Below are 25017 nucleotides of genomic sequence, written 5' to 3'. Positions count from 1 at the left end.
ATCTGAGGTTCTCTAAAGGCAAAAGCAGAGCCTGAGTATCCACAAAAACAAAGGCTTATGTGACTTGAGTTTATTTGCAAATGTGAACCCTGAAAGTAGGGAGGGATAAGAATAAGATGAGCCAATCATGGAAGATAGGAGAGTAGGCATTGTCACTGTTACAAGCAATGTTTTATTTTTTTAAATTCAATTTTTTTTTTTTTTTTTTTGTCGGTCGTGGGGCTTGAACTCTGGGCTTGGGCGCTGTCCCTGCACTCTTCAGCTCAAGGCAAGCGTCTACCTCTTGAGCCACAACACCACTTCTGGTTTTCTAGTGGTTTATTGGAGATAAGAGTCTCACAGACTTTTCTGCCCGGGCTGGCTTTGAACTGTGATCCTTAGATTTCAGCCTCCTAAGTAGCTATTTTTACAGGTGTGAGCCACCGGTGCCCAGCCTTTAATTTTCTGAGAAGTATTGGAAGAAGATTTCTGAACCCTCAGAGGAAGCAATAGAATCCTTGGGATTCTATTCTTAGAACCCTAAAATCCCGAAGATTCAATTGCTAATTTGTCAAGCCTTTCCATGTGGCCCTTGAACTTGTAGAACCTGCTATTCTGGCTCAGGAAGCAAATAGGTGTGTGGTGGGGCTTGAGGGAAAACTATCAGGTTGCACTTGTGCATTCAGTTGTAACAGCAGTAGATGCAGTAGTGGAAATGGTCCAGGAAATGCTAGCACAGACTCTAATTCAAAGGTCTCATTAATTGCTTCTCTCCTTTAGTGGCCATTAAAAAAAATCAAAGAAAACTCTTGAAACAAGTCAGAATTGTAAGCAACTTGCTTTATCTAATCCAATCTTCCATCATTTATTTCTTATTTTTATCTTGAGTCTCTAGTTATTTTCTTTCCACTCTCTGTTCTGTATTGACCAGTGTGACTGGTACTGTTAAGTTCTCCCTGCTTAGAATGTTTCAATTCCAGTCTGGAATCCTAAAATGCTACTTTGTGTCCCTCATTGTGACAGCTGATGAAAAGGCATTCCAGCCATACCATCTGTATATAGTAATGCTTTTATTTGTCTCCGAGTCTCTTGGAAGCTTGTACATTTAGAATTTAAATAACTTCCCCGCCTTTCTGTTTTGTATGAACATGCAGAAATGGAGGAAGATATGGCAAAGAATGGTGTGATGATGTATCTTGTAAGTGCATTGCTTTAAAATGTATTTATTATCCTCAAGTAGATGAGAATTGCTTTATGGTGCTCAGCTGTTTTGAAGCAGTGAACATACACAGTTTCAAAAGACACACATTAGAATACACTCCACTTACAAAAATTTAGAATTAATTTAGTATTTTTTTTTCACAGTCCAGAAACTAACACATTACATTTTGTATTTCACTTTCTAAATGACAAATCTGAGATGCAGGGTATTTTAACTTGTTTCCAGATATTTAACTGAAAGTGTTTAACTAATTTGTGGCTCCTTCACAATCTTGTTTTTGCCTATTTTCATACTTCATAGGTACTCTAGTTCTGCAGGTATTTTTATAAAATTTCAGAATGATATAGTTTTAGTTGGATCTTTCTTCTTTTTTTTATGCATTGTCTTTATTTGGAACTCAAATCTGACACTTCCATTTTATTAGAACTTAATGTGTATATTGTTCTCATTTATATAGTTGGTGAGCTAGTGACTTTATGTTTCTATGAGTTTTGCTTGGCTACATTTAAATATGCTTAAATAAATCACTGCAATTTAAAACTAGTCTTTATTTTCCTCATAACAAATGTTTCTACCATTACAATAATATGATTTACTAAAAATTTTAATGAAGTTCATTATGTATTTTTTTTGAAAGTTGGAATATTGGAGTCTATAATATACGGTTAGCAGGCAGCAGGCAGGGGTTGTTACAGATGTTTTATAGATTGATCATGCTTAAACAAAGTATTCTTAAAATCAATATTTTGGGTAATTTCAATGGTATACCAAGGTGGACTGTTTTGAAGACTTATCAGTTTGTTGTGTTAAAGAATTTTCCCTCTGAATTATTTTGGCTTAAGCCTCTTGTATTTTGGTGATATATCTTGACTTCATTTCTGATTATGTAATATCCACTAATTCTTTCTTTAGTAGCATTCTTTCTTTAGTATCACAGACTTGCATAAGTAATTTTGTGTAATAAGCTTGTAATTGTTCATGTTAAGTACATGAAGCCAGAATTCTAGAACCTCTTTGATAACTTTTTTTGCCCTCCCCCTTATTTTATTATTATTATTATTTTAGGATTTTCCTGTGGAATTGGTCATAATCGGAATAGCTATACTTCTTCTACAGACTCCATCTAGTCAGCAGAAGCCAATCTTAAATCTGGGTAAATAAAATTACACTTAATACAGTAAAATGTAAAATAACAAAAGTGTTACCAGGTGTTAGTTGAACTGTGTATTATGCTATCTTGTATATTTTGAGTTTCTGTTTCCTAATTTTGTTCTTAGGTGTTACCTTGGGTAAGATTACATATCCCATTATTCACCCAATATCTTAAATGACTAGTAGGTTATAGTAAACTTGAAAGAAAGTGTTTAGCAGATTGTATTTGTTTTAAAACTCTTATTTATAATTGATGCTACATTGAACAAGATTTAATGTAAACTAAATTTTCTTATTGTATGAGCTTGGCTAGAACTAATAGAAGATAATGTTTATTTCCAGTGTTGTTTTAAAGAAAAGTTAGGAAAAAGGTAAAGAGGAGGCAAAAATGCTCTGATTTATATAGTGCAGTTCTAAGATATAGCTCATTGGTAGAATGTTAATCAACATGTGTAAGGCACCTCAGTACTGTACAAAAAAGTATCATAAAGACATAAATTACTGGATCTGGAAGATAGACAAACAAATCATAACCTTAAAATGCATCCTTTTCATTTACTCACCTTGTGGTAAAGTTCTAAATTGTATAGTGCCACCATATGTTGGTTTACCTACATTTTCATTTTTAAAAAAGTATTTAAGATAAATATCTATTGTATAGTTCATTTCTCTGGGCATTTTAAATTTATCATGATTTTGAAATCCATTACTCTTGGACTTATACAATGATTAGAGATGACTTTAATACATGAAGGAGATCCATGGCCCTTAGACTTTTACTTCCACCCTGCTTTTGCTTATGTGCCTTATGCCCATTTGTACTACTTCTTCCCAGTCCTTCTAAGTTGTTTTTGCCTTTTTGTTGTTGTTGTTGTTTGTTTTCACATAGAAGTGGACATGGGATATTCCCAGAGGCATAACTTTTTGTTCTGATAGCCTGAGTTTTATTGTCTTCAAAATTTTAATGAAGGTATAATTTATGTACCATAAATTCATTATTTTAATCTCTATAGTGAGGTATTTTTAATTTATAGATTTATGTAACAAGAGCCACAATTTAGTCTTGGACTATTTCCATCACTCCCCTAACATTTCTTGTGCCTGTTTGTGTTAATCTTCTAGTATTGTATTAATCTTTTTCTTATGTCTAGCCCCAGGCAAAATACAAATCAGACTTTTATCTTCACATTGATAATTTGCCTTTTCATATAAATGAATTTTGTTTCTTGACAGACACAAAAATTCCAGAGCTTCCTTCCTTCTCTTCTCCTCCCCCCACCCCCAAATTTATTGTAAAGGTGATGTACAGAGGGTTACAGTTACATGTCAGGTAATGAATACATTTCCTTTTGAGCCATGTCACCCCCTTTCATATTCTCTCCCCATTTTCCCCCTCCTGACTTCCCTCTCCGTGAAGTTGTATAGTTCATTTCCAATGGGTCTAGTGGGTTTCACTGCTGAATTGGTTTATCCTTTGTCCTACAGTTTCTGTGCTTCCCTTTCCCCTCCCCAAAGCTGATATACAAGACAGAAATAAAAAGAAACAGTGAGAAAAGGAGAGAAGGGAATAAACCAAATAAAAAAGGAAAGAAGAAAAGAAAAAAAAAAAAGAACCATAAACATTATGATATAAAAAACCTCTTACTTCCATTTCTTGGAATTCATTTTGATTTATTAAACAGTAATCTAAACATTCACACGGTAAGAAAAAAGGAGGATGTTCTTAGGAGAGGTTCACGAGGCTCAGTAGCTATGTGTATAAGATCTTATGAATGATGCTTATTGAAATGACCTCCCTTCCTTCTGAGAGTGTCTTTTTTATGGAGCTTAGGCTGCCCTCAAACTGTGATCTCTTTATCTCAGTCTCCCACTTGGTCGGATTATGGTAGTGTGCTTACCATTTTCAGCTGAGAAACAACAATTCTAATTCTGAAGCCATACACCTGTATTGTGGCTCCTGTACAATAAATGAATGGGGATCAAACACTCAAATATTTATATTTATTGGAGGGGAAGACTTACTTTTTCCTGTGAACCAGTATGTATTTTCAGGTTACTCTATCTACTTAGATCAGTAAACCATACCAAATGCTCTTGAGCCATGTTAAAAAGCAGTGCAGTGCTGAGCCAGATCACAAATTTGGAACCAGTATGAACTATGGAACCTAATCTAAAAAAAAAGGAAAACCAAGAAACAAATAGAAATTAAAAAAATGAAAAGAATAAAAAGTCAAGAAAGAGCTGCTTAGTATTTGGGAGTAGGTATCCAAAGAAATAGGATAACAAAAAGAATAAGTATTTCAGATTAAACATGTGTATCATTGATACAATATGCTTTGTAATTAGTACTAGATTTTGTTATACATTTTTTTTTTTCTTTTGGTTGTTAGTGGTGGTGCTTGAACTCTAGGCATGGGCACCATCACTGAGCTCTTTTGCTCAAAGCTAGAATTTTACCACTTTGAACCAGTACTACTTCCTAGATTTGATTATAAGTAGCAACTTATGGAAGTGCCTGGGAAAATTATGAAATAGTCAAATAGTTGTACTCTTTACATTTCCTGTTTTAATAAAAGTGGTAGAATTTCATACAGGTTAAGATTAATATTTAGACAAAATAGTAGTATTGGAGTAATATGTGTTTGTACTTCAGATCGTAATAAAAGTTTTAGTTTCTGAATAGTTTAAAATAAAACACAGTAACTCATTATTGTTATTTGAAGATCGTAGGTTTTTTTGTTTGGTATATAGTAGGGAAATCAGTTGATTACTTTGAGAATATGGCTTTAAAGCCTGTGAATAACATCCTTCAGTATATCAGGGTTCATCTAATAACCTTCAGAATATCTGTCACCATAATGAATTCATATCTTATTCTTTAATAGTTTCTGGTGTGATAACTATACATGGACTAAGATATTGCACATCTGTATCTGTGTTTCTGATATGTAAGTTGAACTTTCAAGTTTAAAAAAAAGAATCACTAACCGGGCGCTGGTGGCTCACGCCTGTAATCCTAGCTACTTAGGAGGCTGAGATCTGAGGATCGCAGTTCAAAGCCAGCCCGGGCAGGAGAGACTGTGAGACTCCTATCTCCAATAAACCACCAGAAAACCAGAAGTGGCGCTGTAGCTCAAGTGGTAGAGCGCTCGCCTTGAGCTGAAGAGCTGAGGAACAGCGCCCAGGCCCAGAGTTCAAGCCCCATGACCGACAAAAAAAAAAAAAAAAGAATCACTTATTAAAGAGAGGTTTCATGGTTGTGGTGGTTATGGACTTTGGAATTTTTGTGATCTACTTTTTAGCAAGTATATCTGAAAGATAGTCCTGCTTCACCTTGCCACTCTCTTAGGCATCTTCTAATACAATTTTCAGTTCATTTGTAAAGTAAGCCTATATTTACCTTTGTTATCCTCTGGTTATTTTGATTTCTTGACTGTTGTCTGCAAGTAAATGTAGGATCTGAGAGGCTATAAGAGACAAGTGTTGAATTGTATATATGGGTATATGGTATATATATGGTGCCTAGACACTTTCTGAACTTTTTTGCTCAAGGCTACCACTTTACCACTTGAGCCACAGCTCCATTTTGGCTTTTTGATTCATTGGAGATAAAAGTTTCATGGACTTTTCTGCCTCAGCTCTCAGTCTCCTGAATGGCTAGGATTACAGGAATCAGCTCCCATCTCCCAGCTTGAATTGCTTATTTTTAATTCACATTGATCATAAAGCAGTTGATTTATACCTTAGGATATTTATTTTTTGTAAAAGTATCACCAGTTTTTCAGCTGTATACATTACAAGCTTATTTTAGATAATACTTTTCATGCTACACTTATTTTCTTTTATGATGAGATTCATCATCTTAGTGTTTATCTGACGCAGTTGTAATGGGGCATGAAAAAATTCTGGCACATCACTGTTATAATAGTTTGTTGTTTCACTATGATATTAATTAACAAATGTGAATTCTTGTTGCTTTGGTGATTAGCTTTGAAGCTCCTCTTTTGTGCTGAGGGTCAGAAAATCCCAAAATCATCCTTGCTACTCGTGATGCCCCTTCTGCAGATATTATCTTCTACTCCCTTGGAAGACTGTATGGCGATGGAGGAAGAAGGTCCTTCTAGGCAGCAGTTAGCTCTAAATCTTTTGGAAAAGGTACAACAGGAGTGTTACAGAGATGACCAACAGCAGGTAATGACTTCATCCTTGTTTCTTAGTTCCATGTGAGTTTTCTGTTGCTGTAGATCAACTTACCTCCTGATGAGTTTTCATAGAACTTCCTGTTCTCTATGATAGTGGAGTGGAAAATGTTAGTAAATACTTCAGTTCTACAAGAAGGAGTACTAGGTAGGAGGGTAGAGGGTACTGTTGTAAAACAAGATTTAGGAATACTGTATAATTTTTTTTTCTTTTGCACATTAGCTAGTAAAGATCCTGAGGGATCTTGAAAGATCAAAGAATCTGATTCTTTAATGTGTTTGAACATGTCTTCCTTCCTTCTCTTTTCATCATGCTGTGCAGCATAGTGCTAGATCCTTGGTAGTCCAAGGTGGGCCCAGTATAAACTATAACATTTATTAGTATGACATGATATTCCATATTCTCTGGTATGATGGCTCTTAATGCTTCCTGTTGCATATGCTGCTGGTCCACTGCCTGTAATTAAAGACAATAGGCCTGTCACATTCTGTCCTACCTCCTCAATCTGTTTCACTCACTTTATCTGTTACAAAAAGTATTGCCATTATTGGCTAGTGACTGAATTTGGTACCTGGATTTGCCCAGATCTGTTCTCTTTTGAGTTTTGCCTTTGGTAAAATCTAATGTTTTACTTTTCAACTCCTACTCTTATGGAAATGGAATGATGAGCAAATAAAATAAGTTTCTATGGAAAGAGGCACTATACAAGCTAGAAATATGTTTGTTACTTCATATGGAAAAGCAGAGAGCCTCTTATCCTATAGTGTTAAACATTCTAGCAGCAAGAATCTAGTCATTTTTTCTTATTTGAACACATTATCAGCAGATTGTTTGTATACTTTGTAAATCCAAATTGTTTGATTAAAACTTTAATTTTTGAAATAAACAATTGATTTGTATTTGGAGAAAAAGTTCTGTCAGACCTAATTGAGCTGAACAAAATATGTCCAGGGGTTTCAATAGTTTTTTTTTTTTTTTTTTTTTGAAACGTTACCTCTTAGTTTGCCCATATAGAATGATAGGCAAATGCTCCTGAATGGGAATGCGGCCAGAGCAGGTGTACATTAAGAGTTCCTTTAAATCACAAGTATTATTACTGAGGATTACCCTAATACTTAAAGACTTGGTTTACTATTTGCTCAGGTGTGTGTGAATTTTATTCATCAATACTAATAATTGGACTGTCCTAAGCAGCTGGAAGGATTATAAGCATCTTCAGTGTGATCCTGTGCTGCTTTATTGAGGCTTTGAGGAGATATATGATCACCCATTTTAACAATTTAAGCCTTTTTTTTTTGTTAACTGCTGGCTTTTTCCCCCCTGCACCTGCTTAGGGCTTTATATTCCAAACACACCTATCAATTCAACATGCCCCATGCTATCCAAATCTCTTCCTGAATCTTTACATTTGCAATAGTTGCTCTTTCATGTCCTCCACATGAACTGCCTACTTTTCAAGACTCAGCCGAATGTTCTCAGCCTCCCTGAGTCAGAATTCATTGCTGTCTCTTTGTGTCCAGCATTTTTTTTTTGCATTTAACTAATGTGGAAAATGCTGTGTGTTAATTTAGAGGGGTTTCATGTTTGTACTTCCAACTCTATTATGAGCTCACTAAGGGAAAGAATCTTGGCTCTTTTTTTTCTTCTTCTTCTCCCTGAGGCCTTTAGAAATGGCAGCAATTTAAATTGTTAACATTTAAATTGCAACAGTTGTTGAACTTGTTGTATTTTTCTGTCCTAAATGTTTCTGCTTTATCTTTTTCAGCTGATAGAGGAGAGACAAACTTTAATTGAAAATATTTTAAGTAGTTGCCAAACTGAATATTCTTTTCACCACATACTTAAGGAAAGAGATACATGCTACCTTATTTATCTTTATGTCCACAGTCCCCATTGTTTATCAGATGGTAGACATTCTCAGTATCAGTGAGGAATGTGTGTCTCCAATAATAATGGGTCACTTTACCATCTTAAATCAGTTAAAGAAAAACTTCTGCATAAAAGTAATAATTTTTGTTGTTTCATTATTACTTTTTGATTGGTGAGCTTGACTTAACAGCCTTTGACTTAGACCTAAACCAGATGAAAACAAGGCTCATTGACCTTTACAATGCAGTTCAGTACAGTAATTGCCTCTCCTTTTCTGAAGAGCTGATAACTAAGAAATAAAAAAAAAAAACCTATATTAACTTCTTCCACTTATTAAAAAGGATGTAAGATCAAACTCGACATTCATCTCTTTAAAATCAAAGATTAATATATTCCTAGAATGCCTTTTTTCCTAGCCTACAGAAAATAAGATCCTTTTGTATTTGGCTTTTTTTTTTTTGTTAGTGGAAGGGCTTGAACTCTGGGCCTGAGCGCTGTCCCTCAGCTCTTCAGCTCAAGGCTAGCGCTCTACCATTTGAGCTACAGTGCCACTTCCTTGTATTTGGCTATTAAATAAGATATTTAAAACTATTGTTTTAGGTAAAAATAATTAAATTCTAGTTATAAATTTATGAACTTCTTGAAAAATCATGTTCTTTCAACTCTATAGAGGATATTGGGGTTAAAAATTGCAGTAGTATGCATTAGACTCCTAACAGGAAAGAGGAATTTGAACAATGAAAATGTAATACAGATAGTTAGTGACTACCAAGAGAAAGCTGAGAAGAGTTTCTAAAGAATTTTATAATAGTTAGTGGAGGGGGCAGTTGCTACTTCTATGACTGACAGAGACGCCCCAAAGAAGGAATTTATTAGAGTTCAATTTAAAGCTGAGATTCAGTACAGCTTTTTGGATGATGGAGTTTGTTGGAGGTATTGCAGGCCAGAGTTTTTCTCAGGAAGTTAGGTTTTGGGGTCTTCCTGTATGCTTCTGGCAACCATGGTAACAGAAACCCAATAAATACCAGGAAATTGAAGAGAACTCTTTCTCTGCTGTGCCATGCCTTGCTGTATCTCTCCTGTGCCCTCTATTGACAAGGTGTAGCATTGCACCAAAGGGCAAAGAAAATTTGACAGGGCAGATAGCCAGACAAAGAAGGGTAATACATGAATTGGCCCAGTCCATATAACCGAAGAGAGTAGATGGCTGAGATGAAGTGGGAAAACAGACTTAAAACTAGATTCCTGCATTTCATAGAAGAGCAAATTTCATTTGACCTAAGCAAGGTCTACAATGTGCCTATACATTCATTCATTCATCATTTATTTGTGTGTGTGTGTGTGTGTGTGTGTGTGTGTGTGTGTGTGTGTATGTGTGTGTATATGTGTGTATGTATGTGTGTATTTAAATTGAATATGGTACTTTGGAGTCCCTTGTAATAAATTACTATTAAATAGGTTTTAGGAAACAGAAAATATCTTGACTATTTGTCTTTTTGAAACTCAGAAAATTTGAAATGAATTGTTATTGTCCCACTTAGAGGCAAAGGGTAAAGTCAAAATTTACTGAGCATGTGCAGATACCAGGATTTATGTAGATCAACTAATTTTTTTTGTTAGTCCTGGAGTCTTAATTCAGGGCCTGGGTGATGTCCCTTAGCTCTTCAGTTCAAGGCTAGCACTCTACCACTTGAGCCACAGTGCTACTTCTGGCTTTTTCTTCTTATGTGGTACTAAGGAATCAAACCCAGGGCCTCATGCATGCAAGATAAGCACTCTACCACTGAACCACCTTCCAAGCCCCAACTAATGTTTTTTGTAATAATAAAATAGGTGGTCTTTTTCCCCCTCTTTTCTTTCTTTTCTTCCCTCCCTCCCTCCCTCCTCTCTTTCCCCTTCCTTTTTTCCTTCCTTCCTTCCTTCCTTCTTTCCTTCCTTCCTTCTTTCCTTCCTTCCTTCCTTCCTTCCTTCCTTCCTTCCTTCCTTCCTTCCTTCCTTCCTTCCTTCCTTCCTTCTTTCCTTCCTTCCTTCCTTCCTTCCTTTTTTCTTTTCTCTTTCTTCCTGTCTTCCTGATTCTCCATCCTTAGCTTATTATTATCATTGTGCCAAATTTAGCAGAAGTTAGCATACATTTAAATAAAATGATCAATTTGAAAAAAAAAAAAAACTAGTTTTCCCCAGATCTTGTGGTTTTATTATAATATTCTGAATGATATGAGACAGGATGGAGTGGGTTATCTTTTTGTGATAACCAGCCACTCTCAAATTTCTCAATTTTCATCTAGATTATTCATAGAAGTACAGAGCTATTATGCTTTTCTGTTTGGTGAGTGATTAATATAAGTTTAAAAAATAGCAGTCCTACTTTTAAGAATGTTCAAGTTTGAGTTTCCATATCTTTTGTCTCTACTTTGGGCAAATGGTTATAGTCAGTATTATAAATACATCTTTACCATTAAAAAAAGGCAACTATATTTCTCACTTGTATTCACAATTTCTTTTTCAGACCTCTTTAGGCTACTAAGGATGAACACATAGCTGTTTTAGGATTAACACAACATGTTTGATCATTTTTAGTAAGCTAAACTTTTTAAAGTACTGTTTCTCAATCCTTTTACATCTGTAAAGATGTTTTATAACATTTATTTCAATATGATAGTCTATGGTTTCTCTCTCTATCTCTGTCTCTCTTTTGAGCTGCAATTCACCTAATACTAACCTTTTTTTTTAAAATGACTAAATACCAACTTCTCCTTTGGAAGGCAGAACCTGTTACCCTTTATATAAGTCCTTCCTCATGTTCGGGCCAGGATCCAGTTGTTGGTGCAAGCCCCTTTGCCCTGGGATCATGCCAGGGGCAGCTGTCATATCATAGGACAGGGAGACTATTCTGTGACATCTTATTTAACATTGTGACTTTCTGATGTTGCTAAAACTTTAGGCAAACAAATAAAAAAAATAAAAAAACCAAAACCTAATATTGGTCATAATTCTCAAGTAAAGTGGGATTGCTTTTCTCTGTTATTGCTTACTCTTTCATGTTTCTGTAATGTTACTACTCTGTATTCGGCTTATTACTCATGGCCATTTCCAGTTACCTTCTATACTCATAATCACTGGTTTTATTTTTTTTCCCCCAAAGATGACAGGGATAATATGTCCCTCAACTTTTTGATATTGATATTGTCTCATGCATACCTCAGCACCTTTGGCAGTAAGTTAGTCATTGTTTGGTCTTTACCAATGAGAAAAGCAAAGTTTAGAATGATTGCATAATAGCTAGTGGCTGGGGTAAGCATGCTGAAATCCTGGTTTGATAAATCTCAGGTCCAGTATTGCTTGCCATTAGTCTAAAGAACTTGTCCCTAATCATCAATACATTTTATCTTTTTGGGATGAAAGGCATTTTTTGGGAAAGATATAAACTGTGGTATTAAGTTTTTGTGGTGCTGGGGATGGAACTAAGTACGTGGAGCATGCTAAGCAAATTCCCTATTACTCAGCTAATCAGATTTTGGTTTTTGTGAGGCAGGCATTCACTTTGTAGCTCAGGCTAGCCTTGTACTCCTTATGTTGTTTTGGCTGTCCTCAAAGTCTAGATCCTTATGCCTCTACCTCTAAGTGCTAGGATTACATTAACTGCTTTAAAACAGTTAAAGTTGTTTGTTTGTTTGTTTTTGTCTGCTCTGGGGTTTGAACTCAGGGCCTGGGCACTTTTGCACTTAAGGCTAGCGCTCTACCACTTTGAGCCACAGCACCACTTCCAGTTTTCTGTTGGTTAGTTAGAGATAAGAGTCTTAGGGACTTTACTGCTTCAGCTGGCTTCAAATGATCCTCAGATCTCAGCCTCCTGAGTATCTAGGATTACAAGTATGAGCTGCTGGCTTAATTTCAAAATTTATATGTTTAAAATTTATAATATGCTTAAAATTTATAATATAGGTAGCAATAAGTTCACAGGGTTCAGAAAGTATAAAATGAAGTATGACACAAAGCCTTCTTTCTGCTCTTGATTCCAGTGAATTCTCTTTCCTAAATGGAAGGTAATGGTTAGAGCTGTATCCTTCCTTCTGCATTTGTCCATGTACTTTTCTTTGACTATATAAGTGATATAAATATATAATCCTTTTCTCAAGTATGTGTCATTCCACACATACTTCTGAATCTTGTATTTTCATGTGGAGGATCTTTTCATACCAATGCAGACTGATTTCCTTATTTGAATTTAGGGTGGCATTGTATGTTCAGTTAGTTTTTATAGTCACTCTAAGCTTATGCTCAAAAGAACTGAGCACTTATATCCTCACAAAAATCTCTATGGGAATGTACACAAAAGTTTTTCATGATAGCCAAAAAATGGAAACAAACCATATATTTATCAGTTGGTGAATAGAGAAACAATATGGGGTATCTATACAGTGGAATAATATTTGGCAATAAAAAGGAATATGTACTGACACAAACCATGACTTGATTGAAGCTTGAGAACATGTTCAGTGAAAGTATCCAGTCACCAAAAGCCACAAATTACATGGTTACTGTTATGTAAAATAGCTAGAATAGAAATATAAAGTCTATTATTAGTTTTCACTAATAGAGGTGTGAGGGAAAGTGAAGAATGACTATCAAAGGATATAGGGCTTGCATAAAAGTGTTGTAGTATTTGGCATTGATGTTGGTTTCAAAACTCTATAAAGTAATCAAATCAGCAGAATAGAAAGCCCTTAAAAAGTTCATTTTATGGTATATATCTTTTATTAAACATTTAAAAAATGAAAATTAATTTATTTCCCATTCTTTTAATTGTTATTTTATTCAAATGATTCATCCTACAACAGTGAGACAGTCACAATTTAGATATTTCTAGTTTGTCTCATCACATTATTTGAATTACTTCATTAGCAGGTATGAGTGTCTGGTGCTTCTTTAATGCTTCTCTTGAGCCATGTTTGTACATAGTACCACACAGGCCAGAGAGAAGGTTATGGCCTTGACTGTACTACTTCTATGAGGAGCCATTTCTCAGATTCACTGAAACACAGCATCTTTTCTAATATTTCAAATTAGCGTGTTCAGGCTACACTTTATTACAGAAGTTATTTGCAGTTACGAATGAATTCCTAGGCTCCAGCGGAACCAAATGCTGTACCTATCAACATACTGTCTGTTACAAGTGTGAATTGTCTTCTGTCCAAGTCTGCCATCTGCCCTGGGTTCCCTCTTCTAAGGCCCAGAGCTGAGCAAATGCAGTGCCTTTTTAATCTCCTCATTGAATTATTATCTTCTTGTTGAATTTTACTTTTTAAATGAGAGTATGTTTTCCCAAATGCTGTTGCCTCAGGATGTTGTATATTGATACATTTTTTTAGGTCTTAATTGGGAATGAATGGTAAATATGAGGAAAACTTAATGATAAACTGTTCTAGAGCTCCATCTGACAATTCTTTTTCTCTGTGTGTGATCCTATTGCCCCAAATGTGGGCAAAGAGCTCTGTTTGGCAGGAATTCAAAGTTTGTATTCATTTTGTTGGAATGATTTCTAACGATGAAATACTAAAAAAAAAAGTCAGAAATATATTTCTGACAAATACATCCACCTTATTTATTCATACCTTTTTGTATATATTTTTTTCAGCTTTCCTGCAGGCTTGCCTTCCCTATTACCAGTATACATAACTCTGTACTCACTGCCTGGAGGATTCTTGAAGTAATGAGAGAAGAATCTGCAGCAAGGGACTGGCTGGCTTCCGTGGAGTCCCTGCTGCCCATCACTTCAACCATCCCTGTGCATGTTTTCCTTCTGCTGACTTACCTCCTGGTTGAAGATAAAGGACAGAATCTTCACCAAATACTAAAACTCACCACACAATTAGCCCAAACAGATTCTTCTCAGGTAACAAAAGAGAACAATGGAACATTAATGGAGAATGGGAAGAAAGAATAATTGTTGAAATTAAAAATCATTCTTTCTAATGCATCAGGTTTTTTTTTTTTTCTGGGTCCGGTTGTGGGGCCTGAACTCTGGGCCTGGGTGCTGTCCCTCAGCTCTTCAGCTCAAGGCTAGCGCACTACCACTTGAGCCACAGCGCCACTTCCAGCTTTTTTTCTTTTTGCTTATGTGGTGCTGAGGAATCGAACCCAGGGCCTCATGCATGCAAGGCAAGCACTCTACCACTGAACCACCTTCCCAGCCCCTACATTAGGGTTTTAAGTTTTAATGTAATTCTTTTTCTTTTCTGTATTATTATTATTATTTTGCTATCATCTTCTCAATTTGTTCTTTTTTCTTATTCTAAGTTGATGTGTATGTACTAAACAATGGAAAGATTTGTCTACTTTGCAATGAAACATGCATTGGTGCTATTTCGATTCTTCCATTTTGGGGGGATTTACTAATTTGTCATGCTTTTGCTAACTCTTATACCCTGTTCAAGATGCATACCTCTTAACTCTAATACTGATCATTTAAGGTAGATCTAGATTAACCAACTCAGGATAAAGCTGCATATGGAAATAGTCACTAACTTCTTCAAATTTTGTTCTCTTTTGGTTTAGTCATTTATGAATTTTGGGCCCTTGCTATGTATGACTCTGATCTGCATGAGAGGGAAATGATCTTTCTTCCTGTCTATACAGAACTTGAGTATAATAAGTTAGCAGGCCCAACACTAAGACTTTTGTCTTTGCCTTTTAAACTATATATTTGATATCATAGTCTGTGGATCTCCCCCCTCTTATTGAATATAATCTCTAGACTACACTTTTTTTGTGTGAAGGGGGTTTCCTAACCAAATGGCATAGCAGCTTTATTATCTTGTTTATCAGTATCAGTGCTTATGCTTCTTTTCAAGAATAGGAAAGAATGGTATGTTCCCAGTTAATGGGAAATCATGTATTCCTAGAGGAAAAAAATGTGGTGGTAGACCTCAAGTGGTAGAGTACTTGCTGAGAAGATGTGAGGCCCTGGGTTCAATCTTCTAATGATTAAAAAGAAGTTAATTTATTGGAATTCTTGTTTACCTCCAATTTGTCATGATCATTCCTTTTTGTCTAGTAACCAACTGCTGATATCACTCAAAAACTTTACATTTTGGGCATACCTCCTGATTTTTGAGGTTGGTGTTCATTTAATGTGCAGTATACATATAATATGAGTCATTTCAACTTTCTTTCTACTTTCTCCTTTCAACTTTTTATAATTACCCCATTTATACAATGTTTTTCTTCTGTGTTGATACCTTATAAGGTAATCTATATAGGATAATTATTGAAAAGATAATGCTTGGAGCCTATCTAAAAGAGGATCCATTGAAATAATACAATGGACTCCCTTTAGGGTGTTGAAGGCAGTTTTTTTTTTCCTCTGTGAATTAGTTGCAAATCCAAAGCCTTACAACCTAATCTTCCCAGTCAAAAAATAACAGAAGAGTAGGGACACTCAGATTGGTTTTGCATGGGTCATGCATCCACATTGGAGAAACCATTATGATAGGATAATAAAGCCTTATAATTTGCCATCCTGAGTGGAATGGGAGTGGGGTAAAATTAAAGTGCTAGAGCTCTAAAATATCATTGTCACTAGATTCATGTTGAAAGAGTTTAGGATGATTCCTTAAGAGGAATATCTAAACTGAGCATTAACCACTGATATTACTAATTTTTAGGTAAGTTGAGAAGGTTATTTTGGTCATTTTCAGTGAAATAACTTCAATACTATGCATATCAATTTCTTTTTTATTGCTTTATACAATGTAATATACCAAGGAACAAAGTTTATAATTTTTTAAATTTGTTTTTAATTGGCACATGAAACACAAGAATTACACATGTGAGTGGGGTACCATGAAGCATTTTGATATATATAATATATTATTTCTTTATGGTGAAAATCTTCAAATCCTTTCTTCCAGCTGTATATCATATACAGCACATAATTATGTATAATTACTCTGTTGGGATCTAACAGTAACTTAGCCCCTACTGCTAAGCTTACCCCTAGCTCTCTTTCCTACACTTTAGTAACATCATTTTACTTTAAATTTCTATTAGACTATTCTCTTCTTAGATTCTACGTAAGTTAGATCAGGCAGTAAAAAGCTTATAAATTTACCTTTAGGTAACTACAAGTTACATCCGTCCTTAAGCCCTACTCCCATTGATAAATTTAACAATGTGATTTTTGTGAAACTCAATACTTCTTTTATAGACTTGGTACTTGTTTACCTTTCTTGTGTTTGGTAGTGGTGGTAGTCATGTTTGCTTATTTTCTCTTTTTTTTAGTATTTGATTTTACAACTTTGAGTTCTTTTATTTCCCTTTTGCAGTTTGGTTGTTAAGTCTAGCCAAATGTTTGTTTTGTTTAATGGGAACAATTGCAATCTTTGTCAATTTTATTTTATGTTTTCAGGGCTTATTTTGCCCATTTGTAAAAGTAAACACATATTTGAGTCATTTGAAATCACTTATGTGGCTAGGTTCATGGCCCGTGACTTTCTTGTCTTTTCAAAGTTATATATTCTCAAATAGTAAAAGTTGACTTTCAGGGCAGAATCCTGTGATAGTTCTACTTGGGGTCACACACCATTTTTTTTTAACATGGAAAATGAATAGGAAATGTGTGAAATTTAATGGTCTGTAAGTTACTGCTGTGAGAAAAGAAGAAACTATATTCTATAAAAGAACTTGCACAAAGAGCCTTTGGATACTTTGCACTCTGTTCCATTGTGACTGTGTTCTATGAATTGCTACCCCCTGAAGTTATTCTGCTTAGTGTGTTCTTTGCACCAGCAAAAAGAAGCCAGAATGTACAGTACTTTTAATAAAGACCTTTAGCGTTAAGAAGTGCTGCACTACTATTCCCTGGTAGTCATAGCATCGATTATGGCTTGAGAAAATTTGGATGAGCTTGCCAGTGTGAAGCAGTTACATAAAGGAAAACACACACCAAAATCCAATGTCAGCTTGCACTTACCTCAGCCTGTGGCAGTATCTTTGTTGCTTCTTTACATTCTCCACAATGATGTGTGTAGAATAGATATTTTTAATGACATTTAAATGGTTTTATGTTTTCCTAATGTACAAATGAAAGCAACAGTTCATCCTAGGGAAGCTATGTTGCATCAGTTTTCTGCCATTTTGTGGTATTAATACTGGGCCAAGTTAATTTTGATGGATCTACATATCTACAGGATAGGGTAGAACTTGATGAAGATGGGCCCATTATCGCCCTCAGAAGAGGGAAGTTTGCATGCTTCCAACAGTTAGGTCCAAGGCTTTCTTCTGGTTAAAGCTCAAAAGAAAGAGAATGGGAAGGACTACATAATCAATGCCAAAATCATGTTATTTGAGATGATCACCAATGAATGGTCAAAAGTTATTAGATGATAATAAAACAAAATTAAAGTAAGTTTTACTAAATAAAAAGAGTTTTCACTCTTTGTTTTGAAAAACAATGTTTATGAAATGTTGAGAAATTATATCTTGTTAGGGTTAAAACATTTGAAAGGTTTGACAAAATATATAATCAGTATAGGATCTTAAAAAAACATGAAGAAATCACTTATTAGATGAGTAGTCATAAAGTTCCTTTTTGGAAAACACACATATTCATTGGAAGTTGGGATGTGAAGACAGTCATGGAGGTCCTCACAATGCATAGAGAAGGTGGGCTGTAAACCCTTTGCTAAGGGTTACAATGCAGAAAAGAGGTTGTTGTTCAAACCCAGAAGGGGACATGATAAGACTTTATTTTATGAGTGAGTCTTGCTGGATAAGTACACATTCTTTGAAATAGGATGCATATTGTCCATTTCAATCACAATTTGTGTGTGTGTGCGTGCGTGTGTGTGTGTGTGTGTGTGTGTGTGTGTGTGTGTGTGTGTGTGTTTAGGGACAGTACTGGTGGCTCTTGTATTCAGGATCTTTCCTTGCTTGGCTTTTTCACACAAAGCTAGCACTCTACCATTTGAGCCACACCTCCAGGTCTGGCTTTTTGCTGGCTAACTCAAAATTAAAAGCCTCACAGTTTTGTCTGCCTGGACTGGTTTCAAATTGTGATCCTCAGATCTCAGCCTCTTGGGTCGCTAGGATTACAAGCATGAACCACCAGTGCCTGGCTTTAAATGTTCTTTTTTATTTCACATGTGATATTTATATGAATTATCTTTGAGTTTCACTGCTAAGACAACAGTGTAATACATTTCTGAAGGTTCTGGAGTAATTCTTTTATTTATTTATTTATTTTTGGGTCCGGTCCTGGGGCCTGAACTCTGGGTCTGGGCGTTGTCCCTCAGTTCTTCAGCTCAAGGCTAGCGCTCTACCACTTGAACCACAACACCACTTCTGGCTTTTTTCTGTTTGCTTATGTGGTGCTGAAGAATGGAACCCAGGGCCTCAGGCATGCAAGGCAAGCGCTCTACCACTGAGCCACCTTCCCAGCCCTGGAGTAATTCTTTTAAACCATAGTTTTACTAATAGCACTTTTCTCTAGTATTTCAGGTTTAATTTTTTTTCTTGTTGCTGTTGTTGGTGATCAAAGTGAGCAGCACATAGTTACAATTGTACTTATTATTGTGCAGGTGTAGTTGAGATAATGGGACATCATTTGGGGGGAGAGTTCCACTCCAGAATTCTTAAAGTTGGAGAGCTGTGTTAGTTCCTTTACCCCTATGTCTTGAGACTCGTACTGGCCCTTTGGCTGTTGAATCCACTGGGCTTCAACTTACCTGTGACAATTTTGAGTACTTTTTGGAAGACAGTATAATTAACTGGAAAAAATTCCGAATATGTAATGTGAAGAAATTGGGCATTCTGAAGTCAATTTGCTTAAAATGGGTAGATATAGTTACAGCTAAGTGAATCCAGACATGTAGGTAAGCTAAGAAGTGACACAGAATGATTTATGTATGGCAGACTTACAGTTTATTGGTTGGGCGTTTGGAGACCACAAGTCCAGCTGTCCTTGCTTACTACCATTCTTGTGAGAATAAATTGATGATGCATTTAAGAGGATTTGTTTTTTTTTCCTTCTGTCTCCAAAGAACACAAACATATGAAGTATCTGAAACTGGAATTCAAATAGTGTTTAAACTGAATGAGATAACTAAGGAAAAATTAGTATTCAGAGTGTCCTATGTATTATCTTGAATGTAAGTTATCTTTAAAAGGAATTATTAGCAGATAAAATTAGCTTAGAATTCATGAAAGGAATTCCTCAAGGGAAACCATTTCTTACTAGCTTTTGCCTTCCACTAACCTTGAACAGTCCTTCTGTTTTGTTGGCTGATCGAATCAACATATAAATATAGTAGATCTATCTACCTCTTGTCCTAGATCCCCAAACTATTTTTCTATAATTTCACATATATTCTAACCAATGGAACATTATGGAGTCCAGGGACAGGTTTAGGTTAGGTAAGATTACAGCAAAATCTTATTAAATGAAATCCTATTAATTTAAGGTATGGGATAATTTGATGTAGGCTGAGTTAAAACAAACAGGTATTGAGGATGCTATTTTTAGGCAGTTTAGATTTGCTCATTTATATTATATTAGTGCAATGAATATGCCAATTTAAAGTGATCAAATTATCTATTTGTTAAACATCAAGAGGGACTGGTACTTGGAAACACTTGGCTAATTAGTTTGTTACAGTATATTCATGAAAGCAATCAATTTTTATTTCTTTTACATTTTTTCTTTAATTCAGTCTTGCCTACCTTCATTATTTCTAGCAGTCAGAATTATTATCAATGATAATTATACTAGCCAAATTTCTCTATTTGTGTGTACTTACTGTCAAATTATATTTATTCTTTTAATAGAGGTGCTAGTTGATCTGTATTAAGTGCAATTATCATGAAATTATTCAGCTTGAAATACTTCAGATACCTTGTTTTTATTAGTCTAATTATTTATTATTTAAAAATTATCAATCATCCAAAATAGGTTTATTGCAATCTTCCTGTATGGTGTGTGCTGATAACACCAAGATGAAAGAATAGTGTCTTTGCCTTTAGGAATGATGGTTTGATAGAGGCATTAAACATGTCTCATTAGTGCAAGATGGTAATTGTCATTGTGGAATTATATACATACTTCTGCACCATAGATGAAAAGGCTCGCAAGTTTCTCTGAAGTAGGGGAAAGAGAAAACATTCTAGGCAAAAAGAAGAGCATATACAAAGATATTGATATGTGACAGTGCACAGTGGGAGAACAAGTTATGCTACATTAAGTTGGATGTATAACAGGAGAAGTAGATGCATCTATTTAGAATCTATATCCTAAAGAGACTTACAGTCAGCCAGGATGTATGAATTTCTCTATAGTACTGGTATAAGCAGCTATCGGGAAGAGTTGTGTAACAGGATGTTAGAAAGAGGAGTTTTTGGTGAAGACCTTGATATGCCAGAATGAGTTTTGAGGCAGAAACCTGTAATGCAGCAGGAATAAACTTGGATGTGTGAGAGCTACTACAACTCTTAACCTCCCCCTTTTGTATCTAAATAAAGTTGTTTTTTTAATGTTTTGCTGAGGTATACAAATGGAGGTCTCAATCTGGTTAAAGCTTTTCTCAGTAATGTTATGTTAAAATTATGTTAAAATGTTATTGTTAAAATTATGTGAAAATGTTGTTGTTAAAATAAATTGTTAGGGGCTGGGAAGGCAGCTCAGTGGTAGAGGGCTTGCCTTGCATGCATGAGGCCCTGGGTTTGACTCCTCAGCACCACATAAGCAAAAAGAAAAAAGCCGGAAGTGGCGCTGTGGCTTAAGTGGTAGAGCGCTAGCCTTGAGCTGAAGAGCTGAGGGACAGTGCCCAGGCCCAGAGTTCAGGCCCCATGACCTGACCCCCCCCCCCCCAAATTAATTGTTAAAATATTGTGAAGCACTAATTAATTACAACAACCAGGATGCTCACTCTGTTCTTTTTCTTTTTTCTTTTTCCTTTCTCCTTTCCCCCTCCCTCCCTCCCTCCTTCCTCCCTCCCTCCTCCCTCCCTCCCCCCTCCCTCCTTCCTCTCTCCCTCCCTTCTTTCCTTCCTTCCTTCCCTCCCTCCCTGCCTCCCTCCCTCCCCCCCCCCTCCTTCCTTCCTTCCTTTCTTTGATGTGCCAGTTATGGGGCTTGAATTCAGGACCTGGGATCTTTCCCTGAGCTTTATGGCTCAAGGCTAGCTCTATTACTTGAGCTCAGCCCCCATTCCAGTTTTTTGGTAGTTGATTGGAGATAAGGGTTTCACAAACCTTCCCAAAACCTAGTTTGGCTTCAAATCACAATCCTCAGACCTCAGCCTCTTGAGTAACTAGGATTATAGGCATGAGCCACTTGTGCTCAGCTTAGAATTGTTTTTGAAACACTAGAAAAATGAAGAATCATACATGCATATATTAAGTTGTCTTAAATCAAACCCTAGCTGAAGCTGCCATGACACATGCTGTTCACGAAAGACTTAATATAGTCCTTCTAATCGGATGAATTGTCTTGTTGTGCAAAAACTGTTATTACACTGTGTGTGAAACCAACCATGCTGCAGGGGGAAAAATTAAATCGCCTGACTGAGAGGTCACTTGTGAATAGTAACCCAAGATCTATTACCATTATTAGAGACTCTGGAGGACACTCACCCTTTTATAGTCTTTCAACTGCTGGAATGAAATATTTTAGTGGTAAATGACACCCTTCTGGAAATCCTCCTGAAGATTCATTCTTTGCTATTTGTATGTTGTATGGGTGGGGGTTGGGGGTACAAGAGGCACATGGTAGAAAACCACATTATTATTATTATTTTTTTTGTGATAAAAATTGCCTTTAAATTTCCTCATCATACCACTCTTAATATTTATCTGTTAGGATCTTCTGTAGGGAAATTTTGATTTCATGAAATCTTAGACGCAGGGCATCAGAAATTTATGGTAAAATCTGGGATTATATGCTTTAAGATAAGAAGTGAAAGGCCTACCTATTTTATTTGTTTCTTTTAAGGGATTTTGATTATATATAAGGAGAAATATGTGAACATATGCTTTAGTTCTGCATGGCAACTGTGCTGAGTGGTAAACATTTTAAGAAATATTTTTAGATGTCAGTGAATCGATATTTATCTGAGATGATTCTTTATACTACGGTCACTAAAATACAAACCCATGTTTTTTTCCAATGGATTATATTCATTATACACTTGTGATCCATTTGTTCTAGTTTTTACCACCTTTTTGTTAGAAAATATTTTGTTGAAAATATTTTTTTGTGGGAATAAGGAAGATATAGCCAGAGATAGTATTGCAAATAATTTTTTTGTTGTTGTTAATTTTAAAGTCAAATAGATGACTCTTTTCCTCCTTTCATTATTTGATTTTATTATCTTATATTTTCCTCTAAAACTTCCTTACTTTTTGTCCAAAAGCTATGGAACTCTTAGAGCGATATGAATAGGGATATAAATTCTGTTGGATTTCTCAGTGTGTGCTTTTGTTACAGGTATTTTGATGGGTTCATTAAAACATTTTGGTTGAAATGGCATTGGGAAGAAAGAGTAGAGCAAAGGGAATACATTGTCAGTAGGAATAGTACATAGATATCTGAGCTTCACCTGGAAATGAAAATAATTTTTTTTAAATGGGAGATGGAAGCCCTTTGTCAGGTTGTTAATGAGAGGCTTGACCTAGCTGCTGCAGCAGCAGCATCTTTGGGAATGATGAGAGATGCAAAATGCACTGTTGCTAGGCAACTCTCTTGGCTGCCTTTGGAGCAGGTTCATATGTGCTAAGAGCTAATGAATCCTTGTGTCTGCTCTTTGAAACTGTTCAAAAGCCAATGAAGACATACCCAGACATTTAGCATTTATAAGTACCTGAACCATTCTTGTCATGCCATTTACTCATTAAACATTAAGTTGACCATTTTTTGTGTCTTGAATATTGCTTTATTTTGCAAGGCCTGCCAAGAGTTAGGCTCTTATAAGCATGTTTCCACAAAGGAGCTCGATAGAAATGGTTTATCTCTGGTTGGTGTACTTACATTATTGTATATGAAGGGTTATTTTAAACAGAAATACTTTTTCTCTTCAAAAGTGTTAGGTTGTTAGAACTCACCTGTTAGAAAATTTCAAGTCTTAGATCTGTATACCTCCTTTAGCCTGAGACTATTATTTCTTAAGATAGTAACAATATGGAACATAGCTTTGTAAGTGGCCTATCTAAACTCCCCATTCCAAGGGGGGAAGAGATGGAGGCGAGGGGGGCAGGGGCCCGGGGGGGGGGGGGAGAGAAAATCCTGGACAATAACCAGAAAACAAGCCACAGAACACAAACTAAAGCCTGATACCTCTTAATCAAATAATAAATCTCACTCAGTAACTTGTAAGATTCCATATAACCTTTCAAAGGTGATACCAATCTTTGATAAGAGTGTTGTGAGGATTAGAAGATTCTGTACATGATAAAACATTATGAAGTGCTATGCAAATGGTAGTTTTTTTTTAGACATTGATTTCCAACTGTTCATCCGAAGTTAACAAGAATTTTAGGTTGCTGGATTTATTTGCCAAGATGTAGATTTGTCCATAATTTTGTATTAATAATTATATATTAAACATAATTTTATTAAATATCTTGTGTTTTAAAATATAGAAAAGCCTGCAAGAGTTTCTTTTTAAAGGGTTTTTTAAATGAAAAATTTCAGGCTTGTTCAAAAGTGAAGAGAGTAGTATTGTACAATAAACCTGAGTGCACATCCTTTCAACTCATGTGGCGATTACATAGTCATTCTCTAGTATTGTACATTTCATCACCCAGCTCTCTACTTCTAAGATGTTATTTTGAAGCATGTTCCAAACTGGACTTTCAAAGGAAGTTCAAAAACTTTCTTTCCAGAAACTATATATTACCTTTTACTTTCTGAAACTATTTTACCATACTTCCTAAGTTTTATAAGTTAGTAATATGTTAATATATATAAATAACAAAGTATTTTTTTCTATAACTTGCTTTTGTAAATAATGAGATTGGATGCTCTTAAAATTCCAGTTTCCTACTTCAATTTCCTTTCAGATTTAGATTTATTGCCCTTTCTTTTTGGAGGTAGGGGAGAAGTCTGTATGGTAAACATTTTATAGTTAAAAATATCAAGGCAAGCTGGGCTCCTGTGGCTCATGCCTTTAATCCTGGCTACTCAAGAGACTGAGATTTGAGGATTGTGGTTCAAAGCCAGCCTGGGCAGGAAAGTCCATGAGACTCTTATCTCCCATTAACCACCAGAAGACCAGAAATGGCACTGTGACTCAAAAGTGGTAGAGTACTAGCCTTGAGTTCAAGTCCCACAAGTGGAAACAAAAAATTGAATCATTAACTTTAGAATTTTGTTTGCTTTCTTCTATTACTTACATAGTTTCCAGTGTTAAAGTGCAAAGTTACCTTGGTAAGGTGTCATGCACATAAAGTAACATGTTGAATTTAACCCTTTGTACAGCTATCTAGCTATCTAAAGATAATAAAACAAAAACACTCCTTACCCCAATACAAAAGAACCACATTACCCCCCCCCCCCCTCAATAAACTAGATTCTGTTCTTAACAAACACAAACCAAAGTTATACTGGC

General features: G+C 35.6%; 1 protein-coding gene across 3 annotated transcripts in view; it reads left to right on the top strand.

Moving 5' to 3' along the window:
• Focad (focadhesin) overlaps nt 1-25017 on the top strand; it is a 264104-nt gene that overhangs the window by 83984 nt on the left and 155103 nt on the right. For all 3 annotated transcript variants that reach the window (XM_042692885.1, XM_042692886.1, XM_042692887.1), the window contains 3 exons: nt 2267-2354; nt 6342-6544; nt 14058-14315. In XM_042692885.1, the coding sequence (XP_042548819.1) occupies nt 2267-2354; nt 6342-6544; nt 14058-14315 (549 nt within the window). The remainder of the gene's footprint in view (nt 1-2266; nt 2355-6341; nt 6545-14057; nt 14316-25017) is intronic.

This window comes from Dipodomys spectabilis, unplaced genomic scaffold (genome assembly GCF_019054845.1).
Source record: "Dipodomys spectabilis isolate Male_0828 unplaced genomic scaffold, ASM1905484v1 ptg000158l, whole genome shotgun sequence".
In the NCBI taxonomy this organism is placed as follows: Eukaryota; Metazoa; Chordata; class Mammalia; order Rodentia; family Heteromyidae; genus Dipodomys; species Dipodomys spectabilis.
The sequence above is the reverse complement of the archived record's forward strand: the minus strand, read 5'-3'. Positions and strand labels throughout refer to the sequence as shown.